At 34.7% G+C, this 27,533-nt stretch overlaps 1 protein-coding gene across 1 annotated transcript; it reads right to left on the bottom strand.

Moving 5' to 3' along the window:
• Positions 1-27,533, bottom strand: LOC144453918 (lysine-specific histone demethylase 1A-like). Its single transcript, XM_078145275.1, has 16 exons — positions 27,258-27,533; positions 22,976-23,138; positions 19,351-19,487; positions 18,530-18,608; positions 17,500-17,592; positions 16,948-17,054; positions 16,171-16,252; positions 15,405-15,499; positions 7,633-7,775; positions 7,221-7,311; positions 5,313-5,447; positions 4,829-4,902; positions 4,084-4,328; positions 2,168-2,355; positions 1,347-1,589; positions 1-749 (listed from the first exon to the last, which is right to left on the bottom strand). Exons 1-16 carry the CDS (start codon positions 27,513-27,515, stop codon positions 426-428), a joined length of 2,457 nt encoding a protein of 818 aa, XP_078001401.1. The 5' UTR covers positions 27,516-27,533; the 3' UTR covers positions 1-425.

Here is a 27,533-nt window from a genome sequence, read left to right as displayed (position 1 = left end):
TGATATGAATGTTATAAATGAGTGTAGCACATACAGAAAGTGCTTTACTTCAGTGTTACTTGTTGTAAATGTATACAATAACAGTGGAAACAGTTGACAACACTTTTACTGAAAGTTGCCAAACAACAAAGCAGCCAAGGAAGGCCAACACATGAGGTCTGCCGAAGTTCCGAGTGATTTTCATTATTTCATTTTAACATCCAAGTTTTTATCTAACATAGTAAATTTCCCTGTAAGATCCCAAACACTGCTTGACTAATTCTGCTTAGGAGAGTCTCTCTCTCTGTTGTTGGTTTTGTAATTTGTCTACTTTGCAGTACCAGTTGTGTGATATTGAAACAGTATGTATCATACACTATAAACAATGCGCAATGAAACTTTTTTGGTCCACTGGATGTTGACATCATCAAGTAAGCTCCAAAGGCTCACTGATGTGCTACAGGGGGTGTCTGTCTAGGCACTGCATATGGGGGTCCGAGGAATTGGTCAGCAATTCGTCCTGCCTCTCTGAGACCACTGAGGAGGGCTCCATGAACTGTAGCAGGATAGTTTCTTATTGTGTGTTCACCAGCGAAAAAGACCCTAGGTAGGTTATTGGGTTGGGGCATTGCTCCTGGTACAACTGGTGCTGGGGTAACTGGTATTGCTAGTAAGTCATAGTCATTGCCTGAGGAGCCTGCAGCAACATAGGAGTAAGACCCCCGGGACCAAGGATCTGCTCTCCACCGAGTAACAACAGTTTCTTTGGGCTGCAACGAATACAGAACTAAAATTGTATCTTTTGTATGACAATGAATGTACACATGGTTGGTTTACCTGTTTGATCAGGAAAATAGTTTTGGTGCCTAGAAAACAGATTTTGACAATTAACTAGATAGACAAGTATACATAATTTTACTGACATTATAGAATTAACAGGTTTTGGCCAATTTACTTTTCTAACTACATCCCCCATCTTCTCACCAAGCCATGTTGACCTCAGTGGCAGAGAATGTACAATGGTTTACCCTCCTTTTATCAAAGCAGACTATTTCAAAATTTAAGGTTAATGACTGTCTAGATATCGACAGAGGCATTAGGGTTAAAAATGCTGTCATCATAACAGGTTTTTTCCAGTAAATATCTGCAGGAAATCCCCAAAATGACTGAATTTGGTCAGGTTCTATAAGACTTCTATACAAGATTTCAAAGTTGAGTAAATTACAAAGGTGCTATTTTATCACTCAAAATCATATTTAAAGTTGATGGCAGTAATCAAATATAAGTATTCGAAAGATAGAAATATAATAAGTTTGACTAGGCTTTTCATCAAATTTTCACTGTTCACCTGAATACATGTACTTTACCTGTGGGACAGCATTATTGCCAAAGATTCCCTTGAGTACAGCTAACGTTCTACCAACGATGACATCATCGCTGACATTCTCCATGATCTGGGCAGCTTCTCCAGCCACCAGTGCTATGAGTACGGGAGCTCTGTACAGGTTCCAGAACAAGAACAATTCCCCTCTACTGGCTGTAGTACTGCCAACATGACCAAATAAATTAACAGTCTGATCCCAGAATATTCTATCAAAACATAAGACAACCTGGAAAGAAAGAACAAGCCTCAGTAAGTCATAACTGTTGATATATTTCACTGTTATGAATCTGGTAACAGGTAGGATAAAATCTCATGAAATTTCATTGTTCAAATATACATTACTTACTATATTTTGGAAGGGAATATATTATATTTACAAACGCCTGGAGAAGTTAAACTTTCACTATTAACAAAGACACTCGCATGACATAGCCAATGGTGTATTCACGATGAATCTAAAATGATTGCATTTATTATCATATAAAAAATTGAAGAGTAAACATGTTTATTAGATGGTCCAATTAAGATGATTATATGTATATCTATTGGGTTGGTACTACGTAAGTTGTGTTGCCTTTGCCAGCTGCACCAGTATACATCAAATGTAAACTGACAGTACAAACCAAATGATATAGGACATATTACAAAAACAAAGTAAGCATTCACTACTGCCACTAGAGGGCATGATTGCAAAGTCAATGTCAAGTTTTCTAAGACAAAGGAAACTTCTAATTTTGTCAATAGAGGGCACTTTTTACACACGAGGTTTATATCTGGATAATTTTAAATGAGGTTACAACTCACTTTGTTGAGATTGCCAAATCCTAATCTTTGTATGGCAGCCATCTTCCAATCAGGTAATGGTGGTACAAAAGTAACAGCTGGTGGTGACTGTTTCAAGACTCCTAGTGGTAACGTCACTAGGACAGCATCAGCTTTGTAAGTATAGTTACCACCCTGAGATTTAGTATTGGTAGTCACTACTTCAACACCTGCAAAGATAAACATAAATTTTCTTTCTTAAAGCATCCAGCTTCCACTTTTAGACTGACAGATCAGTCGTTGATGGCGCTGTCTAATCTCCCTTTCCGGCTGATAAGATCAGACTGTTGATATCATTACAGTATATTTCCACTTTAAAAAAAGATTGATATAGAGTGGCACAAGCAGAGTTTATCAGTTTTTTTACTCAAGTGAAAATACTGACATAAAAGCTGAGTTTTTCAGTTTTTACTCAAGTGAAAATACTCGCATGACACCTAGATTAAACTATTATAGTATAATATGATGAAAATCACAAACCCTGAAACAAAACGTTGCCTGGTTCAACAAAAATCTCACTAACATTGCCACAGGTTTTATCTGGCTATACCTGTGCTTTGATGTTGTAAACGTTCTCGTCTGGCTCGACAAAAAATCTAATTAATATTTCCACATGTTATCGTCTGGCACGACAAGAACTGAACTACAATTGATACAGTTTAGTCAATTGACTGTCTCAAAAATATCAAAGAACATGCCAAACCTTAGGTTTACCAGGCAGAGACATATGAATTTGGAGTTGATCTCCTAAGATAATGGTAGCCCACACAAAGAAAGTGTAACAATATCAGTAAAGATGTTTGTCTTGCCAGACGATTGACAAAATGCTGTTGGTAAGATTTTTGTCTAGACAGCCGATAGAATGTAGCTTTGTTAATGAGATTTTTGCCATTTTTTAATGTCGACACATGTCTTCTATGACATCTCATATTATCCTTAATCAAATCCCAAGATCTCTCTTTGAGATGATTCGATACCACGTTGGCATCCAGACTATCTATAACATTCCAATCATCTTCTGGCATTGTTAGAATAATTGACTGCATAGTAGTAAGGATATATCCTTGACATTTTTTCATACATACAAAAGATTACATCATTGAATCATTCTTATATCAGGTTTGTAGTCAGTCAATTTCAAGTAGTGGTTAAAAATGTAATTCAGTAAATAAAATACTGCAAGTATCTTTCAATATCATATATGCTCAGCTTGTGAACTTCCAATTTTATTTAAAACACCCTTTGAAGGATTGAAACACTGATACTAACTAATGGCTGACTTCTAAGTCAGTTAGACTTCGATAAGAGAGTTTGGCTCTGCTGAATTCCATCCATCCAAACTCATCCATGAAGGTCTCTCTCTTACTGAGCTCTAACCTATACTTTAAAGTAAGTGATGACATCAGACCTGAATCTAAGTCTTTCACAGTTGCTTTCTCACAAGGTCAAAAAAAAAAAGTTGTTTGGTTCCGGTAACCCGACCCAACCTAGATTTTTACTGCCACCCTAACCTTTTTTTAAGTAATTCAATTTTTAAAAAAAAAAAATTGAAAAGTTGCGTGAGAAATAGTGAGATTTGAAGACATCATTGCCTTGTGTAATCAAAAAAACATGGTGGAATACAGCTTATCACATGATGTCTTCTGTGAATAGTATAGAAAGTGTGATTATATTGATGAGAAATCTGTTGACCTCTGTAAATATGAAGAGAACATTTGAACAGATTCTCAAAGATAAAAAAAAAAAAATCCTACCTACCTACACACATTCCTTTGAAATTAGCGGTTATCAGAACCACACAATTTTTTCCCCCTAAAGGTATGCATATATAACATGTGTATATATCATATTATGACATATTTACAAACATATAAAATGAGTAAATAATGAAACCTTACCTGAATGGCTGTACCTGATTTGTCTTACAGCTGTGTAGAGTTTGATGTCTAGTCCCTCTGACAGTGCAACTGGTACACAAGAGTAACCATTACGAACTGTCAAATGATGTCCTGAGAATTCAAAATCATCGTCTTGGTCCCAATGTTTAAGTGACAGTGTTGATAGTGGTGTGGCGTTGGCAAACTCTAAATTAGCAAAGTGCCAGTCTAAGATTTGTCTATCTCTTGAAGACAGGTAAACATCGCTGTCGAGAAAGGACACAAAAAACACTTTACATCACATTATCAGAACTGATAGAGAATTTGCCAGTCAAGTTCTTCCTTTACACTTTTTTTTTTCAAACTAAGCACACCTGCACTTAAAGTGTGCAAAAGTTGTAGAAAACACAGTCCCTACACAAAGATCTATCACATGTACTCAAAAAAGAAACCCAAACAAGTGCATCTAAGAGACAGAATTAAGTGGTAAGTTGTTAGGGAATGATATGCTAGTTATATACCATTGCCCTACACTGGTCTAACCATACACTGTACGGCTGGGTACTTACTGTTTGCTTACACATATGGTTAAGGAACCCCTGAACACAAGTGGTCCATTATAATGCAAATCTCTCCCTCATTCCCATGCCAAACTTTTGATAACATATTGTTCTATACTGCTCACTTTCAAGGTCATTGTTTTGCTAGGGACAAGACAAACCACAGTGTACACGATACAAAGAACATATTTTGATTGTAATCTCACCTTGGTGGATTGTTTTCAAGTTCTGTAACTTTCTCTTCTGATTCTTTTAATTTTTCTTTATGTTCTTCATAGTCCTGTACACAGAAATTGGAATGAAAACACATTAATGTCAGTACTGATGGTGGGGATATTTGTTTCGTATTCCAATACACTTTCAGTTACTCTTACTCTTATTCCTTTGGACATATCAATAACATTTCAACAGGTTCAAGAACAATGAACAATGTTTGGGCACTGAAATTGAGTCTGTATGTGAAAGATTAATAAGTAATAATATATGGGGTGGGGGGGGGGGGGGCTTCAAGTTCAAGTGTTTGCACTATCTTGATAACAAGGTGATAAAATTGACATAACTGATATAACTCATTCCTGTAATCTCCCATACACACCACTAACAGTTTAAGTTTGTGTCTGCCTTAGGTTGTCCAAAACAACTGCACTGTCACTCTAACTCTCAATACCTGAAATAGAGCTTACAACTTACTTTGATTGCTTGCTGTAAATCTCTCTGTTTAGCTTTGACAACAAACTCTGATGTGATGTCTCTTGGTGTCTTCACTTCACTGGCTTCTTTGTATTGCTTTTGGAGCATTAAGATGCTGTCTTTCAGACCGACAAGCTGTAGAGATTGATCAAGGATTTACCAAACTTGTTATAACTTTGGTTGCAACAGAATATTTAAGAAATGGAACCCTGATACACTTGTACTATCTATCTCCTTCCACCAAAAATCACATACATGTACATCTGATGCCAATGAAAATTAGTATTCAGAAACTCATCATTGGAAATTCCAAATTCCACAATTTGACAACGTTGAAAATGTTTTCACAAAACAATACATGACGTACATATATATACAAATAACATATGTGAACAAATAATGTTGACATACACATATATATATATACATACATACACACACATTACATGTACATACACATATACATATGTAGACATACATACACACACATTACATGTACATACACATATACATATGTAGATATACATATATACACCCACACATACATACACTTTTACACACATACATAAACACACACACACACACAAACATACACATATACACACACAGGTACATACACATATACACAGGTACATACACATATACACATGTACATACACATATACACAGGTACATACACATATACACACATATACACAGGTACATACACATATACACATGTACATACATATATACACAGGTACATACACATATACACACATATACACAGGTACATACACATATACACATGTACATACACATATACACAGGTACATACACATATACACATGTACATACATATATACACAGGTACATACACATATACACAGGTACATACACATATACACATGTACATACACATATACACAGGTACATACACAGCCAGTTATGTATATCCAGAAAATGTGTGTGCGATGTATGACTTACTCTGGGTTCAGAGACTCGTCTTCTCCTTTATTTAAAAAGCTGGGTCTTCTTAATATTTATAAACTTCATAAACTTGGTATAGGAAATTTTATTTTTGATTTGTATAATAAGAACCTTCCTCATGATTTAAGCGATTATTTCCAGGAGATCGATCATAGCCGAGATACAAGATTTAAACTTAGGCGAAATTTGGCAATTCCGAAAATACGCACAGCTGCCGGTCAATTTTCCATCAGGTTTTCAGGCACAAAATTGTGGAACAGTTTGCCAACAGAAATGAAATGTCTCACATCAAAACATCTGTTCAGGAAAGCTTTTAAAGAGTATCTACTTGACGAAATTTAAACTAGTGAATATAATACATATTCTTGCATTGTTAGCTCGTTTTTGAAATTTTCTCCCATTATATTTTTTATTCTAGTTCTGTGTAGCCCTTATTGTTATTGATGCATATGAACTCTGAGGTGGAGCCAAACTTGATTAGCGAAAAGCTATTTTTTTGACTCCAAATTGCCAATCTGTTTATTTATTTCCTGTCATTTTGTAATTGTAACTTACTTTAAAAATTGGCAATAAAATGAATGAATGAATGAATGAATATACACAGGTACATACACATATACACAGGTACATACACATATACACAGGTACATACACATATACACAGGTACATACACATATACACAGGTACATACACATATACACAGGTACATACACATATATACACAGGTACATACACATATATACACATATACATACACATATACACATGTACATACACATATACACATATACATACACATATATACACAGGTACATACACATACATATACACATGTACATACACATATACACACACATACATATACACAGGTACATACACATACACACCGGTACATACACATACTGAAATAGACAGTATTAACATGTCCCTTGACCTACCTTGTTCTGAATGGTTTTCATTTCTTCTTGTAACTCAATAATTCTTCTAACATGTTTACATTTCTGTTCTTTCACCTGCTTTTCTTGAAGTCTGCAACAGAAAAAAACAAACAAATATTCATACATACAAACACACACAGATAAAAATGTGAGACTAACATGAGCCTAATGCTAGTCCAAAGATAGCTAAATATCTCTTGACCTGTACTAAAATATAAGCATTTGTGTTTACATTTGTACTTGAAAAACAAAAGATTACAGAGTTTGGCCACCAGAGTGCTATTTAGTCAGTAGCAAGATTTGGATTGGACGCAGGGTCAATGATAAGTTTTAGCTTCCTTTAACAAATGTCATCTCCAAGTATTTCACAGCTGAAGTCCAGTGAAACATTAAAAGATTGAGGCCTACTTACTTTATGACTAATTCCAATGCCTGGCCAAGAGACACTGGTTTTGTTTGCATGTAATTAAAGTCCATTTGATGTGAGAGAAATGATGTAGCTTCCAGTAACCTGTTAAATTCTCTCTCCACCATTTCATCTTTCTCCTTGGGTACCTGTAACATGACAACCGGTATGACATTCAGTGTATTCTCCAAGTCAATTGAACACACCATTGATTGATACACACACCAATTATGTATGAAACACCAATTAAGTCTTCTCTTATCCCTATTATCCTAACACAAAACATTCCCTCCTAAAGTGGTATTGGGCAATGTCTGTTGGATGGTTTATATATAAATAGTTTTTTTTTTTTTTTTAAATGAGGTGATTTGCAAGAAAACTCAGTTTTAGCAAAATGTTGTCTTTTACCAGAGGACATACTGACATGTTTGTATGTAGATTTTGTCAAAGAGCTGGTTTTCTAGACAGAGAGTCAGTAAGTATACCTTCACATTGTTCTTTTTTCTAATTTGAGAAAAGGTGGCAACCAGATTAAACCTATTAAAGGCATACTTCAGACGATGATTAAAACGGGAAAGTTGGTGTTTGGCAAAGCTACACAAAAAGTTGGTCCAGTACAAAAGAATGGTCGTATCTTATCCTTGTATGACTGCTGTGGTGAGATAACACTAAATTCAATTGCCCTGGGATTGAAACATAGCCATTTAAATTACAGTGTACCGGTACTTGGGAAAAATTGGGACATAGTATTTAGTGTGGGTGCCAGGTGTCTGGGATTCTCTGGGATTCTCTGAAATCTGAAATTTTAGAGAGACAAAAACTGTGGTAACTCAAAAGATGAACTCTGTCTGACGGGAACACTGGCTATGTCCTGTGTCACAAGCTGAAGTTTACATAACTTTGAGAAAAACGGCCAATATATTATGGGAGTGGATTAATTACATAGGGAATATGACAGGACTTGTTAGAGCTGACTAGGGAAGCATTAGGAATTGGGAATGTACAGTGGTATCAAGATACAGATCAGTGACTGAAAATAATAGGTACATTTTTGTATAATTGTCACCTTTGATTCTCATGGGGCTGAATGTAAAGAACTGAAATCCTGAAATAAACATGGTCCTAGACTAACACTGGTGATTGCCCGAAAGACTTACTACTATGAAAAAACCTTGAACTTTGGTATGTACTGATCTCATGGCTCTAATAATATCACTATCACACCATATATATATACAGGTAGTTATACATTATTACATAAACATACATGGCACATATGGCTGTTTTGTGTGTATCAATCATCAGTATGCAGAACTTGTTTCTGCGACAGAATTGTGTTATAAAGTTCATAGTTGAAAGGTTGAGAGAAATAGATGAGAAAGCTATATAAATAATGTACCCTTTACACCAAACACCCATTACTGTGTATAAGATAGATGGTAAATAGAGTGTGTTGTGATTGTGCTACACTTATTAAGAAATGTTCACTGCAGATTCAAGAACATCCTTGACAACTGATAAGCCACTTTAAAGTTGTAGATTTGTGTGTCTGTCACACCAACTTGTGATGGTGTGTGTGTGTGTGTGTGTAATAGGTATGTAAGTACATGTATGTATGTATGTATGTATGTATGTATGTATGTATGTATGTATGTATGTATGTATGTATGTATGTGTGTGTGTGTGTGTGTGTGTATGTATGTATGTATGTATGTATGTATGTATGTATGTGTGTATGTGTGTGTGTATGTATGTATGTATGTATGTATGTATGTGTGTGTGTGTGTGTGTGTGTGTGTGTGTGTGTGTGTGTGTGTGTGTTTGTGCATGATATTCTCCACACTGTGTTTATAGTAATTAACCAAATTTCTTGTGGCAGACACACAAAGCCTGCAACTTAATAACTGTGCACCATATGGTGTTCCTGAACCTATTGTAAATCAACAAAGAAAGTGTGCAAGCATTCAAACAATCTGCATAAAGGATCGTATGTGTAGACAAAATAACATAAAAAGAGTGAAATGATATAACACTAAAAGGGCAAAAATACTACAAAACATATACCAATTACATATGAAAATTATAAATACCATACCAAACTGTTATTTACTATCAACCACCACCAAGACTTTATGAAATGATTTGACTAAAATAGTCATTAAAAAAAATACTACTGCTGTTGCTGCTACTACTACTACTACTACTACTACTACTACTACTACTACTACTACTACTACTACTACTACTACTACTACTACTGCCACTACTACCACCACCACCACTATTACTATTACTACTACTACTACTACTACTACTACTACTACTACCACCACTACTACTACTACTACTACTACTACTACTACTACTACTACTACTACTACTACTACTACTACTACTAAAATCACACTACAGGCAAACTAAGATAGACACAAACTAAAACTATTGACTGTGTTAGGTTATGTTAAGGGATGAAAGCAGGCTGTTATGGAGATACAAAACTAGCAGTATAAACACTAAATATGGAGTTGAGTGTGTGACCACAGGAGGAAAACATGCTATCACAGACATCACTCTACTGTGAGTGTAATTACATCAATGTCAATGGAGAGCTTTCATATATCAACATGTTTTATTAGTGTCTATCTCAGTTTGCCTATAGCTTGATTTTGGTAATATTAAATTATACTAATACACTACATTTGATGACATCACTATTAATGACAACAGAGAAAAGATGAAAGTCAAGAACACAGACAACAAGAAAGTGTACAGTTTGCGTCTAGGTTTACAATATAAGGCCAAAAAAAAATAAAAATCTGGTTCTGGTCAGGGTAAACTTTCTAAAGTGGTGCGACGACGCGCGTTTTTTTTTTTTTTTTCCTAATTTTTTTTTTTTTTGGCAAATTAGTAAATACACATTTTTGACACTTTACATGCTCTCGGAAGATGTCATACAACTCTGGAAGTTGGCACTGTTGTATGGCAAGTTTTATACGATGCGGATCAATCATCCATCAGGGCATCACTAGTCACATTTACAAATTTATCTTATCGCCCAGTGATTTGCAGTTATAATCCCGATTTGCAGTTATAATCCCATCCAAGATAATGAGTCTTGCCTTGCAACCACTGTATAATGTCATTGTGCAACTTGCAACGTTAAATAACGAGAAATAGGTCTGTCCAACGGACGTAGAGGAGGCAGTGTTTTCTTTCGAGCACCGTCCATCATCAGTCTGATACGCAGTCTGTATACGGTACGATGTTTGACACGTCTTTCCAACTCATCGCAGATGGAAAGACGTGTCGAACATCGTAGCGCATACATCCAGAGCTAACTGCTTACGCTACAGGAAAATCTTTGTATTCAGAAGGCAGAACGAAACGATCACCAGAACTAAGAACACCTCGAAAGTCAGCTGAATTGATATCAACATTTCGATTGCTCACGACGTACTCAAACTTCTGACATTTTCGAAACATGTGAGCGGTTTACCACCTAGCACAGTGAACACACTATTTCCCGTGATTGCCATCAACCACGCTCATCGTACATATTACGTACACATATCGTACGGGGGATTATGGGTATGCAACAGTACTAGAAGAAAAGGGTACCCGTTACCAAATAGAAGTGCGCCATCACACGAGTTAAATTTTTTCCGCTAGCCTTGCATACAGTGTTGATCGACGGGGAATTGTAAATAAGGAACGGGAAAGCAAAAATTATCGGAAAAAAAGGATCGACGCGGGGGTATTCAGGGCACGCGCGCGCTGACCAGAACCAGACATATTTTTTTTTTTGGCCTAACATAGGAAACTTAAATGTCTTTTTGAACTTTTTTGCAATTCTCTTAAGAACTGAATATTCAATATTTGTTATCAAAGATTCTATTCCTTCCATTCAAAAGCGTTGCCTAGATAGAGCTCTTTAAAATACATTTATACGTATGTTTCACCAGCTGTACTACAACCCACTTTCCTAAATGAATAATCATGTTTCTAATACTGCAGAATATTTCACTGTTTCCTGCAAAATTGCGACATATCAGACCTAGGGATATTCAGAATATAGGAGAAGAAGGGTGGAACTATCAGATCATAAGGGGAACAAACTTTACAATGGCAGGCTGACTATGTCTAGCCGCTATTTTTTTATGCCTAGGGACCCAGACAAGTAGTTTTTACAATTTTTTTTTTACAAATCATGCGACCTTCCTATTAAAACCTAGCTTACAATATGCCTTCTGTACACTGGGTGAGGCATTCTGGGAAATTTGAGGCATTCTGGGAAACTAACAAAGTTAAGAGCTCATGATCTCTTTATAAAAGAACAGCCTAGATATTGTTCATCAAATCTATTTACTTCCTGTAATCTAAATGGTTCTATATTTGACTTCAATTCCAGTATAGAGTTTGTACATTTTGTATCTACATATACTTATGAACAAGACATGATTATTAGACAAACTTAGCACAAAGATGTTGTTTTGTTATGTGTGTGCATAGTAACTATCCAGCTGTCTAACATATATTTTTGAGAATACAGTGGAAAGTCCAGACAACATTACAATGAAATGATATGTATGTACATGTGAAAACACCATGAATATTAGTATTATTGAAATCTGGAAATAAAGATGATATTTGTTAGTATGAATATCTACAGATTTCTGTCATACGACTTATATATAAAATATACAGAAAGAGTGCCAGTGTTATATAATTGGAGTGTAATGTGAAAATATGTACATGATATAAAGTGGATACATACTAGAACACTTAGGCCACTCTTCAATGTTGTCCAACAGCAAGTTACAGGTATTAGATGAATAGAACAGCAGAAACAGCAATTTACATGAAATACAAACAACAACACAGTCATGTGATTATCAATCAATAAAGGTTAAAGTTCATTGGAGATATACTAAACAAGCAACGGGCAGGCCAATTAATAGTAGTAGTAGGTACATGGCAAACATTGCTTGAGAATGAAATGCAATGACCATAAACAACCAATGTTCTTAATTTAGGTACTATACATGTACTCAGATAGTGTGATACCTCACATACATATACAGGTACATTACATCATATTAGCTATGTTTTACACTCATGGAAGTTGATCCAGAGAAGCAGCAGTGTTCAATACTTGTGTACATGTACACTATGTTCCTACTCACAAGTGAATCTAGAAGAGAAGTACAAAGTAGCATCTAATACTTGTGTTGATAAAATGCTCTTGCTCTGTGTTCGTCTGTACATAACATCTGGTAACGTGGTATAATATAATGTACAATGTAACACTGATAACTAATTAAAAAATAGCAGTCACAAATATGGACCAGCGCAGAATAGTCAGGCAATTTCACAAATTTAGGCAGGAGTACCACTGCTACAAAATACTCCCCTTCATTTTCACATTGTCCATTTGAGCTGTATTAACACTGTCTCTAAAAGTTGTAACGCAAACATGGCTATGGACATATGGCACAGCACATCCTATAGCATGATTTTGATACTGAATTTGGCAAATAGTTTGATTTGAACAAGACAACATCCGTAGAACTTGTAAGCAAACATGTTCTGTATTTGTACTATAACGATGTACTTTCATTACTGACAGGGGTTACCTAAAACACCTTTACAAATGTTTGAGACAAAATCTTCTACTGATTTCCATTTACTACACTCAGAATTTGACCACAAAACTGACATCAAAAAAGTGGTAAAAATGTGTTGATTGTGATAGTAAGACAATTATTATCCAGGGCTTGGACTGAAAATCAATCTGATATGTTTCATTCTGAGATACAGTACATATTAAGAACATTGGTGTACATGTAGGAACATTTACTGTAGTAATTTAGTTCATGCAGTCGTTAAAATATGAATGACAGCAGGCCAAACACACAAACTCATTCACTTTTCCAAATTCTGAGTCAAAACTTGAGATATACAAGTTTTGTATTTCTGATAGTGTTGTTGCTTGCTTAGTATACATGACTTCAAACCAAGTTTCAGTGTTAAAACTTACAACTGTACATGTTTGATTATTCTGTAAGTTCTAAAACAAAAAGATGAAAAATTATATTTTCATGAACTGAAATAATAAATCTCAAATTACAAAATATGTGTAAATATTATATAATATAAATACTATATAGGAAACAAAATCTTAAGAGGTACTCAAAAAATATTCAAAAGTTACACAGTGACTATGCCTCTGTACATATACAAGAATACTAACAACAACAGCCTGACTACAGGTAAACTTTGTATACGCTATTACTCTGGTAATTGAGCCTTCAGTTTACAAAGATAGACACAAACTAAAATTTGATACAACAGTGATAAGCTACTGCATGGACGTTGATTTAATTATTATACTCTCAGAATAGGGAGGCATCCATAGAATTTTATTGATGGAGTTCCATAAACTTGCAGTGTACTGTTTTAGTACTTCCAATGTTTACACTATCTTGATCACAGGGTGATTAGAATCACACAAAAGAGGAACCGCTATCACCCACTCGTATAATTTACCACATCGAAGAACAGTAGATTTAGTTTGCGCCTAGTATCTTAGTAAACTGATGGCTGGATTACCAGAGTTGTAACATGTTTAAACATCACTATCTCACTCTGACTTTACATGTATACATTATAGATCACTCACTACCTCATCTTTCTTATCAGCAAAGTTACATAAACAGTAATCGATAACATGCAAACTAGCTAGAAATCTTAAAACATTATTACATACAGATGTACAGACATCACAAGTACTGGGTGTGAGTGGTCAGTGTTTTTGTTAAGGACAGTAAGTAGCTCAAGTCTAACTGACTTCCTCAAGTTTTTGTTGAGTTTTTGACACAAAATTGAGGGTACAAGGTATGGATTGGTTATGTCATGTGAGTTGTACCAGACATTTCAGATGATTGCCATACCTTACCAAAAACACTGGTGGTGTTTGGGTCATGGTGTTTGGGTCATTGGTTTATAGTACAATAGAAGATATGCAGTATCCAAGGGATACGTTCAGGGGAAAGTGGACAGTTTTGATACAAAGAAATATATCAGGTATAATCTATGAAGGAATAGGAAAACAAGACAAACAAAGCTCACCTCTAAATATCACAATACTGATATTTACATGTAAACTACTAATTTTCTACACTTTATCAAGCATCATAGCAGAAAAAACATTATGAAAATCATTTACACATAAAAATAGTTCTAGTAGTATAGGTTATACCATATGTGAACATGTGTTGCTCTTTAGACTTTAAGTATTCACCAAAACTCAAAACACTTAATTTCTTCCAAATGAAAAAATTGCATTTGTCAATATGTGCTTCAGACATTCTACGTGTATACACAGGAGAAGTAGTTACATTCATGGGAAATATACATTACATGTATATGAATGAACTTGTCATTAATCACAGTGTGGTTGATGATAGGTCTGAATAGGATACAGAATTAGAACTCCTGAGGTATTTCCAGCAGGATTAGATTCAGATTAGACTATAAAATACGTTGTGACGTTCCGCCCTCAGCGGCCTCCTCTCACCGGAGGGGTTGGCCGATGTGTGAGGGCGCCCCATCGCGGCGTACCTTACATTACAGACTAGATTCAGATCATCATTGTAAAATACTTTATACTCTGAGAAATGTCCATTTGTTTGGAGAATTTTGAGTGGAAAAGTGGAAAAATAGGTTACAGGATTATCTTGTACATGTATAAATAAGAGACATGAGATTAATTGCCTTACCGTGTTGCCATTACTTTCATACAGTGGACATTTTTGTTTTATCTTGTGTAGTTCCATGTTGACCTGTTTACTGATTATTGTCAATGGGTTGCCACCTGTTATCAAAACAACATATACTGTAGCAATTGCACAAGTAGTAACATAGGTATCAGTCTAACAGCTAGACCATTGGGCTTCTTTAGTTATTAAGTGACTGAATGTTGCATTGCACCAAAGGTGCTGAAACAGTTCACCAGAGGTATTGTCATCTCTGCTTTTGCTCAGCAACCTTCTGAGCGCAGATTTGAGGTCTTGTTACAAGACTACATCATGGATATCTGAAGTTTTATAATATTCTGGTTCTCCCTAAAGATGAAAGATTGTACAGTTTTGCCACCGGGGCACTTTTAAAGATTTTGGTCAGAAGTGTTGGCCAGAATTGTTCAGTGTAATGGGAAAGGAGTTTATCATCCTTTCCCAACATTTCATGATAAATTTTGATAACATTCTTAGACAACTGAAATAGGTATGTTTTTGCAAATGCATGAATTTCATTTAAACCCCACTTTTTTCCCACATTGGTACTACCACTGACAGACATTTGAAATACAAGTGCATACATGTAATGGAAAGTTTAACCTAGTAAGTTTCCTTAATCTGTTGTGCACATTAAAGTGCTACATTCTTTGTTTCAGTTTGTACGACAATTCCATTTCTATGATTCATCACTTTACATTAAATTCTTCTATTCACTCTTAATCAGTAATATAACAAGCAATCATCTTACCTAGTCCAGTGACAACCATAGCGCCAAGATCTGCAACATAGTTGTTTTTCCGGAATGTTGCTACTCTACCACCTACACGGTCCTACAAACCAAGTAACGACAACGTGTCAGTGGTCTTTACAACACACTCACTTTTTATACTTGTATACTTGTGTCTTTCAACTATTGTCAAACCAACTACACGTATCAAACATCTACTACCGCTACATGCACAAATACAAAATGTCAACATAAAGAGATTGTGGTATTAAATGTGATGTCATCAACAGCTGTTTTCCCCTAAACCATTGCAGGAAATGCTCAAAATTGTTGAACACATGTCAGGTGCAGTAGAGCTTGTTTATGAGACTTCAAAGTTTGGTAAGTATTGGTGGTACTATTCCATCACCCCAATTCATAATGTAATTTGATAGCAATAATCAATACAAAATAATGTACTAAAGGTAGAAATAAGACTGACTGGACTCTTCCTTTAATGAGTGTTTCTGGTTTGTATGTTGCACACAGTGTATAGAATATGTGTCTAAATGTTGATATACATGTAACATGGTAAGTGTATATGGCATACAATATCTTTCATATACATGTACTATGTAGAGTGTCAGTGATAGTTTTCACAACTTGTGACATTTGCATAATCTTGTTAGTTGTATATTCCTTGACAACAAATGAAAATAATTGTCTTTGACAATCAGACCTCTCTACTTTTCAACATCAATTCCTATGGAAACTTAGGTTAAAATAATACAACATCTGTGAACAACTTGTTTAACTTACTCTTGCTTCTAGTACTGTGACATCCATACCAAATGTTTGGAGTTGTCTGGCAGCAGCAAGGCCTGATATCCCTGCTCCTATCACAAGCACCTTGCCAAACTTCTTAGCTGGGGATCAAGACATACAGCATAGAAAACGTGATGAGAGGTTAACAAAAATTTTGTGCTGTAAATATATCTAACAAACTGTTCCCATATTATATTTTGCTTGGACAGAATTAATCAGGAAAGCATCAACCTTTCACATTATAATCTCACACAGTATTCAGTGGCCATTTACAATTCTAAAATCTAACATCATTTTGAGTTTACTTTAAAAATTTGCATGGCGTCCCATCAGGGTTTTTTCCCTTTGATTTTAACTAAAGAATGCTTTGGCATTTTCTTTAAATAAGTACAACATGTAACTAAACACCAAAGTTTTTAAAACTTTTAATTCTACTCTATATACCTTGTTACATCAGAATATTTGAAGAAAAAAGTTAAGATCATAAAGAACCAGAGAAATAGTTGCTCACATACATAGGATTTAAATACTAAAACTGTGTATTACCTGGAAGGGGCTTTAACCTTTTGTGTACACCAAAACTGATGTAACCATGTCTTTCCAAATATGCATGGACACGCATTACCAGTGGGCCATCACCTACAAGATAAATTTTACTGGAGGATAAATTTACTGTCTGAAGAATGATGAGAAGCAATTCAAAGATGACTTAGAGTTCAATGTTAGGAATAAAAGAGAAATAAATTGATATGTGATTTGGGTCTGAAAAGAGTACAACAATCTAAATGAATATTTTATTACAGTAAACAAGCTTGAATGATATTTACCCCCTACCCCTGTCCCCTATGTCCCCTCCTGTTGTCAATAAAATACATGCTTGTCAAAAGGAAACGCTTGATGAAACAATCCTACATACATGTAGTACAGGTTAAGAATTCCTTTCTGTGATATGCTACCAGGTCAAGTGTCTGCCTGCAGCAAACACTAAGCTACTGCAGGTTACAATTAACCCTTTCACTTCCTTCCACATACTTAGGTGTTAGTACCAGCTCAGTGTTAGAACAAAGCTCACCAAATGTGGGCCCAGTCAGCAAGCAATGATTGAGCTGTACTATAATATAAATTCAAAGTGACTTTGAAATAGCAAGTACATGTGCATACTTTATCAAAAACTGACCCGCACATTGCGAAAGTCAAGAAAAGCTATTCTACACGCAACTACTGAGTGTATTTGTAATATGCAGTGTTCTCTCCCATAATAGGGAAAGCAATGCCCTCACACCCCAACTGTCACGCTTTGCAGTACTCTGCCACACTTCACAGGTACATTTGTCCTCTACCATCCATTAGCTAAAATGTTAGTCATAACTCTCTCTTTAAATGACAGTACTTTATCATAAAAAGAAACAGCTACTCCCATGTGTGTACAATGACTTACAAGCAAGAAATAGTGCCATGTTAAAGGATTACAGAAAAATGAAATGGATAAAAATTCACGACACTTATGGTTTTACAAAATATTACATACAAACTAAGAAAGATAATTCAGCTAAGGATGATATATACAGATACTTACTGTTGTACGGTGCTTCAATCTGAGGTAATGCATTTTCAAAAGTTAGCTGAACTTTAGGGTTTTCATACCATAGTTGTAACTTGAGAAAAGAAAATCACAGAATATATTTAATCTTTATAAATTATAAATTACATAGATCAACATATTTTGTATTCAGGAGTGTATACTGGGTACAAGAAGCCGTGGTAAATATACATATTACATAGAGCTGTAAATGAAATTTCCATTCATTCATGTTCATACTGTTTAATATGTTCACTTCTATCATGTCACTTATTACCAATCTTGTAAATGCTGATTTGTTGTGTTGACAGACTAGCACATGTGTCACGGTATTTTTCACCGAATCAATATTTTTGGCTTGTTTTATCATGTTATCACTGCAATTCCCTTGTCAATAAATCTCAGAAACAATCAAAATTACAGTTACAACCCAGTATTTCAAGTCCCAAATATACGAGTATACGTACCCTATAAAAATTCATTGTTATGTACATAGTAACAACATTTTGAATCATATTTCATTTCACATGATGGAGATGGCTCAATGTACGAGGAAGTGATTTAATTTGAAATAGACCTATTTTCGGATATTCAATAATGAAACTGAAGCTGCAGGTGGCATAAAAATATGTTATTTACTAAACACTATTCCACATCTTGCTAAATGAGATTTTTCCCCTGGTATAACAGTGGTTGTTCTATTTTGACCATATCTCATTCAAGATGTAAAAATATTACAGGTACTCAGAATTTACTTTGGAGCCAACAAAGCCTAAGGCCAAATATAACATATCCATGACATATTCCTTATAACTTACCAATCTGTTCCTAATATACAAAAACAACTTTTGAGTTTGTGGTGGACTTTGCACTATATCTGGAAAACAGGCAGCCTCCTGTGAAGTCATCTTATCTGCAGGCAGTCTTGCAGAGAAAGCAGCCCCATCTAGACCAACTAGAAAGGTGAAAATAAACACCTATGTTTAATGCATGTACATGTATATGTCACTCAACTAGACACCAATATGATGCCATATTCCACATAACTAGCCTGCAGTCATGTTTTGAAAGGTAGTAGTATGTCAACAAGATCAAAGGTGCACCCCACATGAGGAAAACTGAGGGCTAAAATCACACGGTAATACATGAAGCAATCAACAAAACATGGCTAAATCACGTATATGATATAGTGAGTGTCTAAAAGTTCTGTGATCTGAAATGACATGAAAAGAATGTTTTCACTGATTGAGAATGCAACCAATTTTTGCCATGAAATACAAGGAAATTATGATATTTATTCAAAGAACAGCCACACTGGCTGAAATACATTGATATCTTTTTTATCAACTACCCAATACTATTTTGCTGTTTGTATTTTGAATTCATGTGATAATTGGAAGGTTTTTTTTGATGAGATTTTAATTTTTTTTGTTCTCTGGAGTCTGTAATAAAGTGTTAATGATATACATATGTGTAGTACTTAACTACAGTCCTCATTTAACTACAGTCCTCAATTCTGGTTGAAAGTCTGATTCTGTTAGTGCTCCTAATGGCCAGACTACAGTATTTGTACTATACTGTATTATTTGAGAATGAATGCTCATAGACTCTGGGTTCATACATGTACTTTTAGTAATGAAATTTCTTCTCACAGCCTCAAAATCTTTGTTGGAAACGAATTCCAAATTTTGCCGACATCTCATCATTTACTCATACACTGACGAAATGTTGGCAAAAATTTGAGATTCTCTTCCAAGAAATATTTTGACTCAGCGAGTTAAAATTTCATTACTAATGTATACAATTTGTTTTTCCAATACATTAGCCAAAATATGGTATATTTGGACACTCTTCAACTAGAATAGTGGACTGACAACAACACAGAATGATACATATTAGTATCCAAGCATGTTATGAGTACATCAGTTAAGATAAAGGTTAAGGTTTGGATTTCTTTGTACATAAATGTTGGGAAAAACAGGATTCATATTGATGTATAAATTCTGTTGAAGTTTTCTTAGATCAAGAAAAGAAAACATGAATGAAACTGGAGCCTTGTCATTCACAGTCTAAGAAACTTTCTCTCTCCACTTTAACTTATTAACTGTTGATTTTATCAAGATCAATTCTCGCTACCTGCAATACAATTCTACACATCACTGTGGAGTCAAATGGAACGAAGTCGCGCGACAACGCGTTCTAATGTCGACAACTACACTTCCGGATGGCTATGCTAATACACAGGAATGTTTCTTTCCCATTTTCAGTTGTAGACATCTCTTGTAATTTTGCTCTGGAAAGATACTGTACATATTTAAATTTCCCACCTTCATAATTATATGAGCTTAAAACTTGCGTTTATCTTATTTGTTACAAATTAAACTGTTTGGAAGGACATTCACGTGTATTGACATAGGCGACCGGAAGTGTAGGTGTCGACAAATGCAAGCTCGGTCGCGAGACCGCGTTCCATTTGACTCCTTAGCGATGCATAGAATTGTATTGCAGATAGCGAGAATTGAAAATGAAGAAGCAACAGTGGGACAAATAATAAGGCCATTACCTTGTATAAATTCAATGTGGGAGGGCTGAAGGATTTGCGAATTGTAAAACAACTAATTTTATTTTCACACAATTTGCAAAAAAAAAAAACCAACAACAAAAAAACATTGTATACCCTTTGTTTTATACATGTAGATAATTACATCAACTTACCAAAGTATGCTTCATGCAAATTAGAAGAGAAGAAAAATGATTGTTCATGACAACTAGATGTACAAATGAAAAAATTCTTCAAAGACCACACATTTTATTACACATTACAGAAGTAATTTGATTCCCGTCTCTATTCCATTGCTTGTAAATAAAACCTATGGTGGTAACTAACATGTGTTTTCAGACAGCCACATTCAGCCAAGCATGACCAACTAAAACTGACTGTGACTTGCATATTATTCAAGTTGATAGATTTAATATTTTCAGTGAAAAAAATACTGAAAAAAGATCATAAATCAAGACTCTATGAGTCAGTTTGAAGTACTGCTCATTGTTTTGAGAGTAATTTGTTAGGGTAAAGTTACTGAACATACTATAACCTAGATTTTTTCCCTATTTGAAAATTTTGTGATTTTACAGTCTTCAGCTAGTTCTAGAGGACTAATTTTTACCGATAACCAGACTGGTACACTGTGTTCATGTACGAAAATATATTTTCGCTACTATATGTATATATTTTTTTTAGAGAAATTAGCAAAAATAAGCCTTAAGCAAAAATGTCCAGGTTTTACAGTATACAAATTTGCTGTTATTGTTAAACAGACCATGAATATTTGTATTGATTCTATGCAATTATATAATCATTTAATCTGTCAACTAGTTGTAAGGATTCTATACTTTAATACCCTTAGTCTGAAAAAAAAATCACAGCAGGAAGATACCTAGATGTGATGCTCTAATACCCTATTCCTGTATATCTCTCTCTCTCCCCTGTGTGTGTGCTAGTGCTGCTACAAGTTAGTCAAGTAGTCATGTACAAAAGTACTAAACATCGAGTGGACATGTAGGGCATCATGTGTCCAGTCACAAATGGTGATCAAGCATACACATGTATGCAAGCAACACCTTAATTTCAAATAAAAAACATTGTGAACAATAGGATTAAGTGGATTTTAAGATATCACAATCAAGGGATTTTAGGCACACCTTCATACATGTAAGAGTAAATGGTGCCGTGATATGATTTATACATTGATACATATATTGAGGTCATTTATTAGAATTTTTACTGATTTTATTCAGCTGAATGTGCCTATCTTCTAACATGTTTGATAATAAAACAGCAACACACTTCTTCCAATCAATGTCAGCAACCTGCAGTGTACATAGGAAACCACTCTAACACAGAACAACAACAACAACAACAACAACAACAACAACAACAACAACAACAACAACAACAATGTCAACCATTTGCCCTCTAATCCAATGTCTTTCAGCACTCACAGACAGAAATTTCTTGTCCATGATGTAACCTGCTAAAAGTTGGCTTTCCCCATTTCCCTGATTCAAAAGAAAACCCAGGCTTTATCATTTTGACCGGAATTCCCCAAGGAGGAAGGAGGTCACCTGATGTATACCTTGTAAACAACAAACAAGACAAACACAGTACACTGTGAAACAAGGTAAATAAATCAAATCAAGCCTTCCCCTTGATTAGATTTTAATCAGATTGAACAAACAAATATTTGTCTTTGATAAAGAGGGCACACAGTTAAGGACTGTGTCCAAGGTTGTCCATACATGTAGGTCTGTATAGACTAGTCAAGTTCCAAAGTTCTTGAAACTGCAGAAACATATTATTTACATAATTAATAATACATTCTTTTCATATGTAAATTTACTGTATTATGATTCTTGAGGGAGAACAGTGGTAAGATGACAAACCTGTTGGTTCTTCTGGTTCACTTTCTACTTCCTCTTCCTCAACAGGTTTTGGTGGTTCGGGTGCAGGGGGAGGAGGTGGTTGTTTGGACATTTTCTCCTCTTCAGAGAAATACTCATCTTCAGATAAATTAGCTAGTTTATCATCCATTTCTTTGTACTCCACCTGAACAGACACAGCAAGTGTGATAGATTCATTATAATACCATACATAAGCCAGGTTCCAACAAAAAATATGGGTTGTATATCCTGGTTGTACAACATGATGACTACATGCGTGTATGTCATTGGTTTGTGGTACTCTAGGTGTGCGTTAAAATGATCCAAACTGTCATTAATTTTGCTCATTTTTTCATAAATTATGCTGGAGGAGGTATAGTTATATTATTCCTCAATATTTTCCTTCATTTAGCAAGACAATATTTGTGACTTGATACAGGCCTGGGCACTGATTTAGTAGGATAAATCTATATATTGTATGAATGGTAACTTATGTGAGCAAAATGTATTTTCACTGGGAGTTTAATTTTGTGCAACATACACACCAGCCAAACATCTGAAAATAACTCCTGCATGAAAATTTTGTATTTCACTGTAATTCACATACACAAGGTGACATGTACCACAATTATTATTGTGCACCCTAGTTAAAAATCAAACACATTCAAATCTTCTTACTTTACTATAGTAATAACCTTTCAACAAAAACAGTAATACTGCACACTGTGCTGTACTACATTGTGTTGTACTGAACGGTACTGTAATGTAATGTACTGACCGATACTATATACTAGGAAATAGTAATATATTCATTTGAGGGCTTTTTTAAAAATAACATATGCCTTACTTTCTATCAAAATGTGTATTTGTAGTAGGGGATCTCTTTTTAAGACATGCGAGCAAGAGTAATGAAATACAATTTCAGCAAAATGCAAATTATTACACACAGCCGACAAAACAAAACAACATGGAACAGAGAACAGAAAATTGAACACCTCACTAGTCACAATACAATGAATCTAGGTCAGTGGAAGAAACCACACAACATTACACTAGGAATAAAATGTAACTTTTTGCATGAAAATTCACTTATGATCATAAAATAAAGAAGGTTTTTGGAATAAAGGATAGAGGCTGCATTTGTAGGTCATTGATTTAAAGCACATTCTACATTCTACTCCAGTATAACTTTGTCACTACACATGTTAAGTTGGAAGACATTTACATGTAGCTAGTAACAACTAGTACAATTCATATGTATTTTCATGTTTGGTTTCTTTGCAATCTTCAAATGTGCCTAACTCTTGTTGTCTACATCCCTAACTCTCATATACATGCCAGTCCTTTTCAATTTATATTTATAGAAATGTTTATGATCATGTATAAATTAGCCTAAATGTCTCATCGTCAACATCCCTAACTCTCATATACATGCCAGTCCTTTTCAATTTATATTTATAGAAATGTTTATGATCATGTATAAATTAGCCTAAAGTAAATGTCTCATCTTGCAGGTACTTCATGCAGTAATGTCAACGACATCACAACATCTTGGCACTGAGCCAACTAACAGTATAATTGTGTATTATAACCTTGACATTTTGGACTCTCTGTGCTGATTTCATTTTGACCTGAAGGTCAAACTTTCACAATGTTTTTCATTTTTACTGCCCTCCTACTAACTACAGGAAATCTCATTCGATTCATCATATTTCTTATCATGAACTTTTTCACTATGATTAGTTTCCTACCCTGGTTTTCTCCCTCAATGCTCTCATTAAGGCTTATCTGCATACATCATGTAAATTAGCTTTTAATATTCTTGTCCAAAATGGCATAAATGGCTAACTCCATGACATATTTGGGACCACTGTCACAACTTGTAACTTTTTAATTGGTGGCAGACTTCACCTTGTTGATATAAACTTCAGCATTCATGTTGTCAACATTTCTATGTACAGTACAGTAGGCCACTAGGGCAATGATCAAGTAATATATACTAAGCAGAAGTATACATGTAAACTCGAATTTCACTGTTTCATACACATACATGTAGTAATTAAAATTAGTATACATACATGTAAGTTGTGTTCACTTTTGATTCTACTATATATTATTACATATACATTTGTTGCTACATGTATTATATCCCTTAATTTAGAAGGTTAACATGCAAGATGGATGAGAATGGCATATATTTTCTTGTTTTGTTATTGTTATGGAGTCCATACAATGATACATGTGTCTTGTTAAGTTATTTTGCCATGCTGTAGTCTAGCCATGCTGTTCACTGAAAAACAGTATCCGTAAAGACAAGAAGTTGTATTCAGTGCTCACAGTACTACTATTATGACTGAATACAATACAAGGGTATACTATTATTTATCTTAATACACTCTATACTGTATACCTCTCAAGTTACATAAAATCATACGTACATGTACTAGCAATAATAGCTTTTGATAACTGAAAATTCTTTCTACTTTCCTTCTTTCAAATAACTACATTATTTCCTGAGTTAAATTTCGCTATGTCCTTGTTTAGAAGTTGATCACCAATCTGACCAACATGGTTGTTAAAGATAATTTTGGTACTATGTTTAGAATGGACAAAATATAAACAACTACAAACTGAGACTAAGTTTAACTGTTTTGTACTATTTGTAGCCGTGCATCTAAAATGAGAAATCAAGAAATAGCTTTTTAGACTTGATAAAGTAACTTTGATTATTGCACACAAGAGCTACATCTATAATATGAAGAAAAAAAAATGTATAATCAAGGCATCACACAATGAATTTCCCCAAATTAAACAAACACCATAACCAGCTGATGCTAACAAAAAAAAATGAATTGTATGTATTTGCATTTTGAAAATATTACGCTCACATGATATGGACGTCTAGTGTGTAGAGACACCAAGTTTCTTGTGTCTGTTCCAGGTAAGTTTGTCTGAAAGTGGGTCTGAAAGAACAAGTTGTATAAAGTTGTGACTTCGAAATAAGAAGCATGAATTTTCCATGTTGCCATGGTAATTTGTCGAAACATCAAAGAAACCCTATACTATTAGTAATAGTTGAATAGTTGTAAAATACTGTTTTCAAGTGAACAACTTACTATTTTGCCTTGATAGTCTGGTGAATATTAAAGGTTTTTTTTTTTGGAGATCAGTGTTGTATATCTAGGACTTGACATTACAGGTCTAAGTCTGTACCAAAACTACTTCAATTTTCAAGTCCAAATACTAAAATTAAATTTGCAAAAAAGTATGATTCACTATCTTATGGACCTTATGCAAAGCACAAACACAAGTACACCACACAGACTTGTACTTCAGTGCTACGAACAATAGCAGGCATAATTTCCTAATGCTAATGCACAAATAACTTTTATACACAATGTAAGTTCTAATTTCTAAAAACACTGCCAGCTGTTCACAGTGGTGCTAAATATACATACAAAATATAAAAATTTAGCAGGTCAACAAGCATATTGCTGTGTTTGAGTACAATCTCTAAACAAGCCATTCTCATCCATGTCACTCTACATAGAAATAAATTAATATAAACATAAATGATAAACATGTCAGCTGATTAATTGAGTCAATATATCCATGTACATGATGACATTAATACACAGGACAGTACATATAAAATACCAACATTAATAATATGCATGCGCTGGATAGGTGAAGAAGTCAGTTTTATTCCTGGTTGAGCATTGAAATTGATACAATCTTGCTCAAATTGTTGGAATATTATTATTTAGCTTCACAAAATATAAAAATGTAGTGCAGTGTGCTCTAATTTTATTGTATCAAATATTCTCTATACTGGGAGATAATATCGGCCGAGTAATAATCTTGTCGAAATGACTAAAATGAACATATGAAAATCACAAACATATACGCAAATGTGAAATAATAAAAAACCAACTTATTTAAGAATTTGTAATCAAAAATTCCATATTGGATGTTAGCCTACATTGATATTGTATCATGTCAGTCACGTGTGTAGGTAGAGGAGTTCTTGAAACAGTTACATACATGTGTAACAATATTTCGATATCTCTCTGGTATAAATGACTTTTTACGTTTCAAATTCATTCAAATTAAAGTGCACTACTGTGTTTGTTCACTGTGAACTTCTGACGACAACAACAACGAGTTTGGTCAGTCACGTCGTCACTGGAATGCTGACCTCAACACCAATGTGTCCCCCCTAACCGTTACAACATTGTTCATCTCACAAAATGCACGTAACAGACGAACACTAAAATCTACATACCCTTGGCCTTTTTCTCCTGCTCTGTCTCCTTTCTGGTAAATTTTCATTGTTACTCGATCCGTTAGACTGATCGCTATGTACTGATTCTCTCGACACATGCGACGACACACCTGATGGTATATTCAACAACATAGGCATCCCTTCCTGCTTCACGTCTTTGTCCCTGGGACTGCTGCGATCACGTTCTCGTTTAATTCTGATGCCCTCATCTCCGCTTGAATTTGCCGAACTTGCGTTATCCCTTTCTTTCTTCTCCATCGTCGTTAACTTACTTTT

This window comes from Glandiceps talaboti, chromosome 3 (assembly GCF_964340395.1).
Source record: "Glandiceps talaboti chromosome 3, keGlaTala1.1, whole genome shotgun sequence".
Taxonomy (NCBI): Eukaryota; Metazoa; Hemichordata; class Enteropneusta; family Spengelidae; genus Glandiceps; species Glandiceps talaboti.
This window is presented reverse-complemented; position numbering and strand designations above follow the sequence as displayed.

Coding starts and splice junctions, on each gene's coding strand:
- LOC144453918 (XM_078145275.1), bottom strand. CDS start 27,515: ATGGAGAAGAAAGAAAGGGATAACGCAAGTTCGGCAAATTCAAGCGGA. Junction 17,055..17,499: donor AAGGTTAAAGCCCCTTCCAG/GTAATACACAGT, acceptor CTTGATCCCCAG/CTAAGAAGTTTGGCAAGGTG. Junction 4,903..5,312: donor ATTTACAGCAAGCAATCAAA/GTAAGTTGTAAG, acceptor TTCTGTGTACAG/GACTATGAAGAACATAAAGA.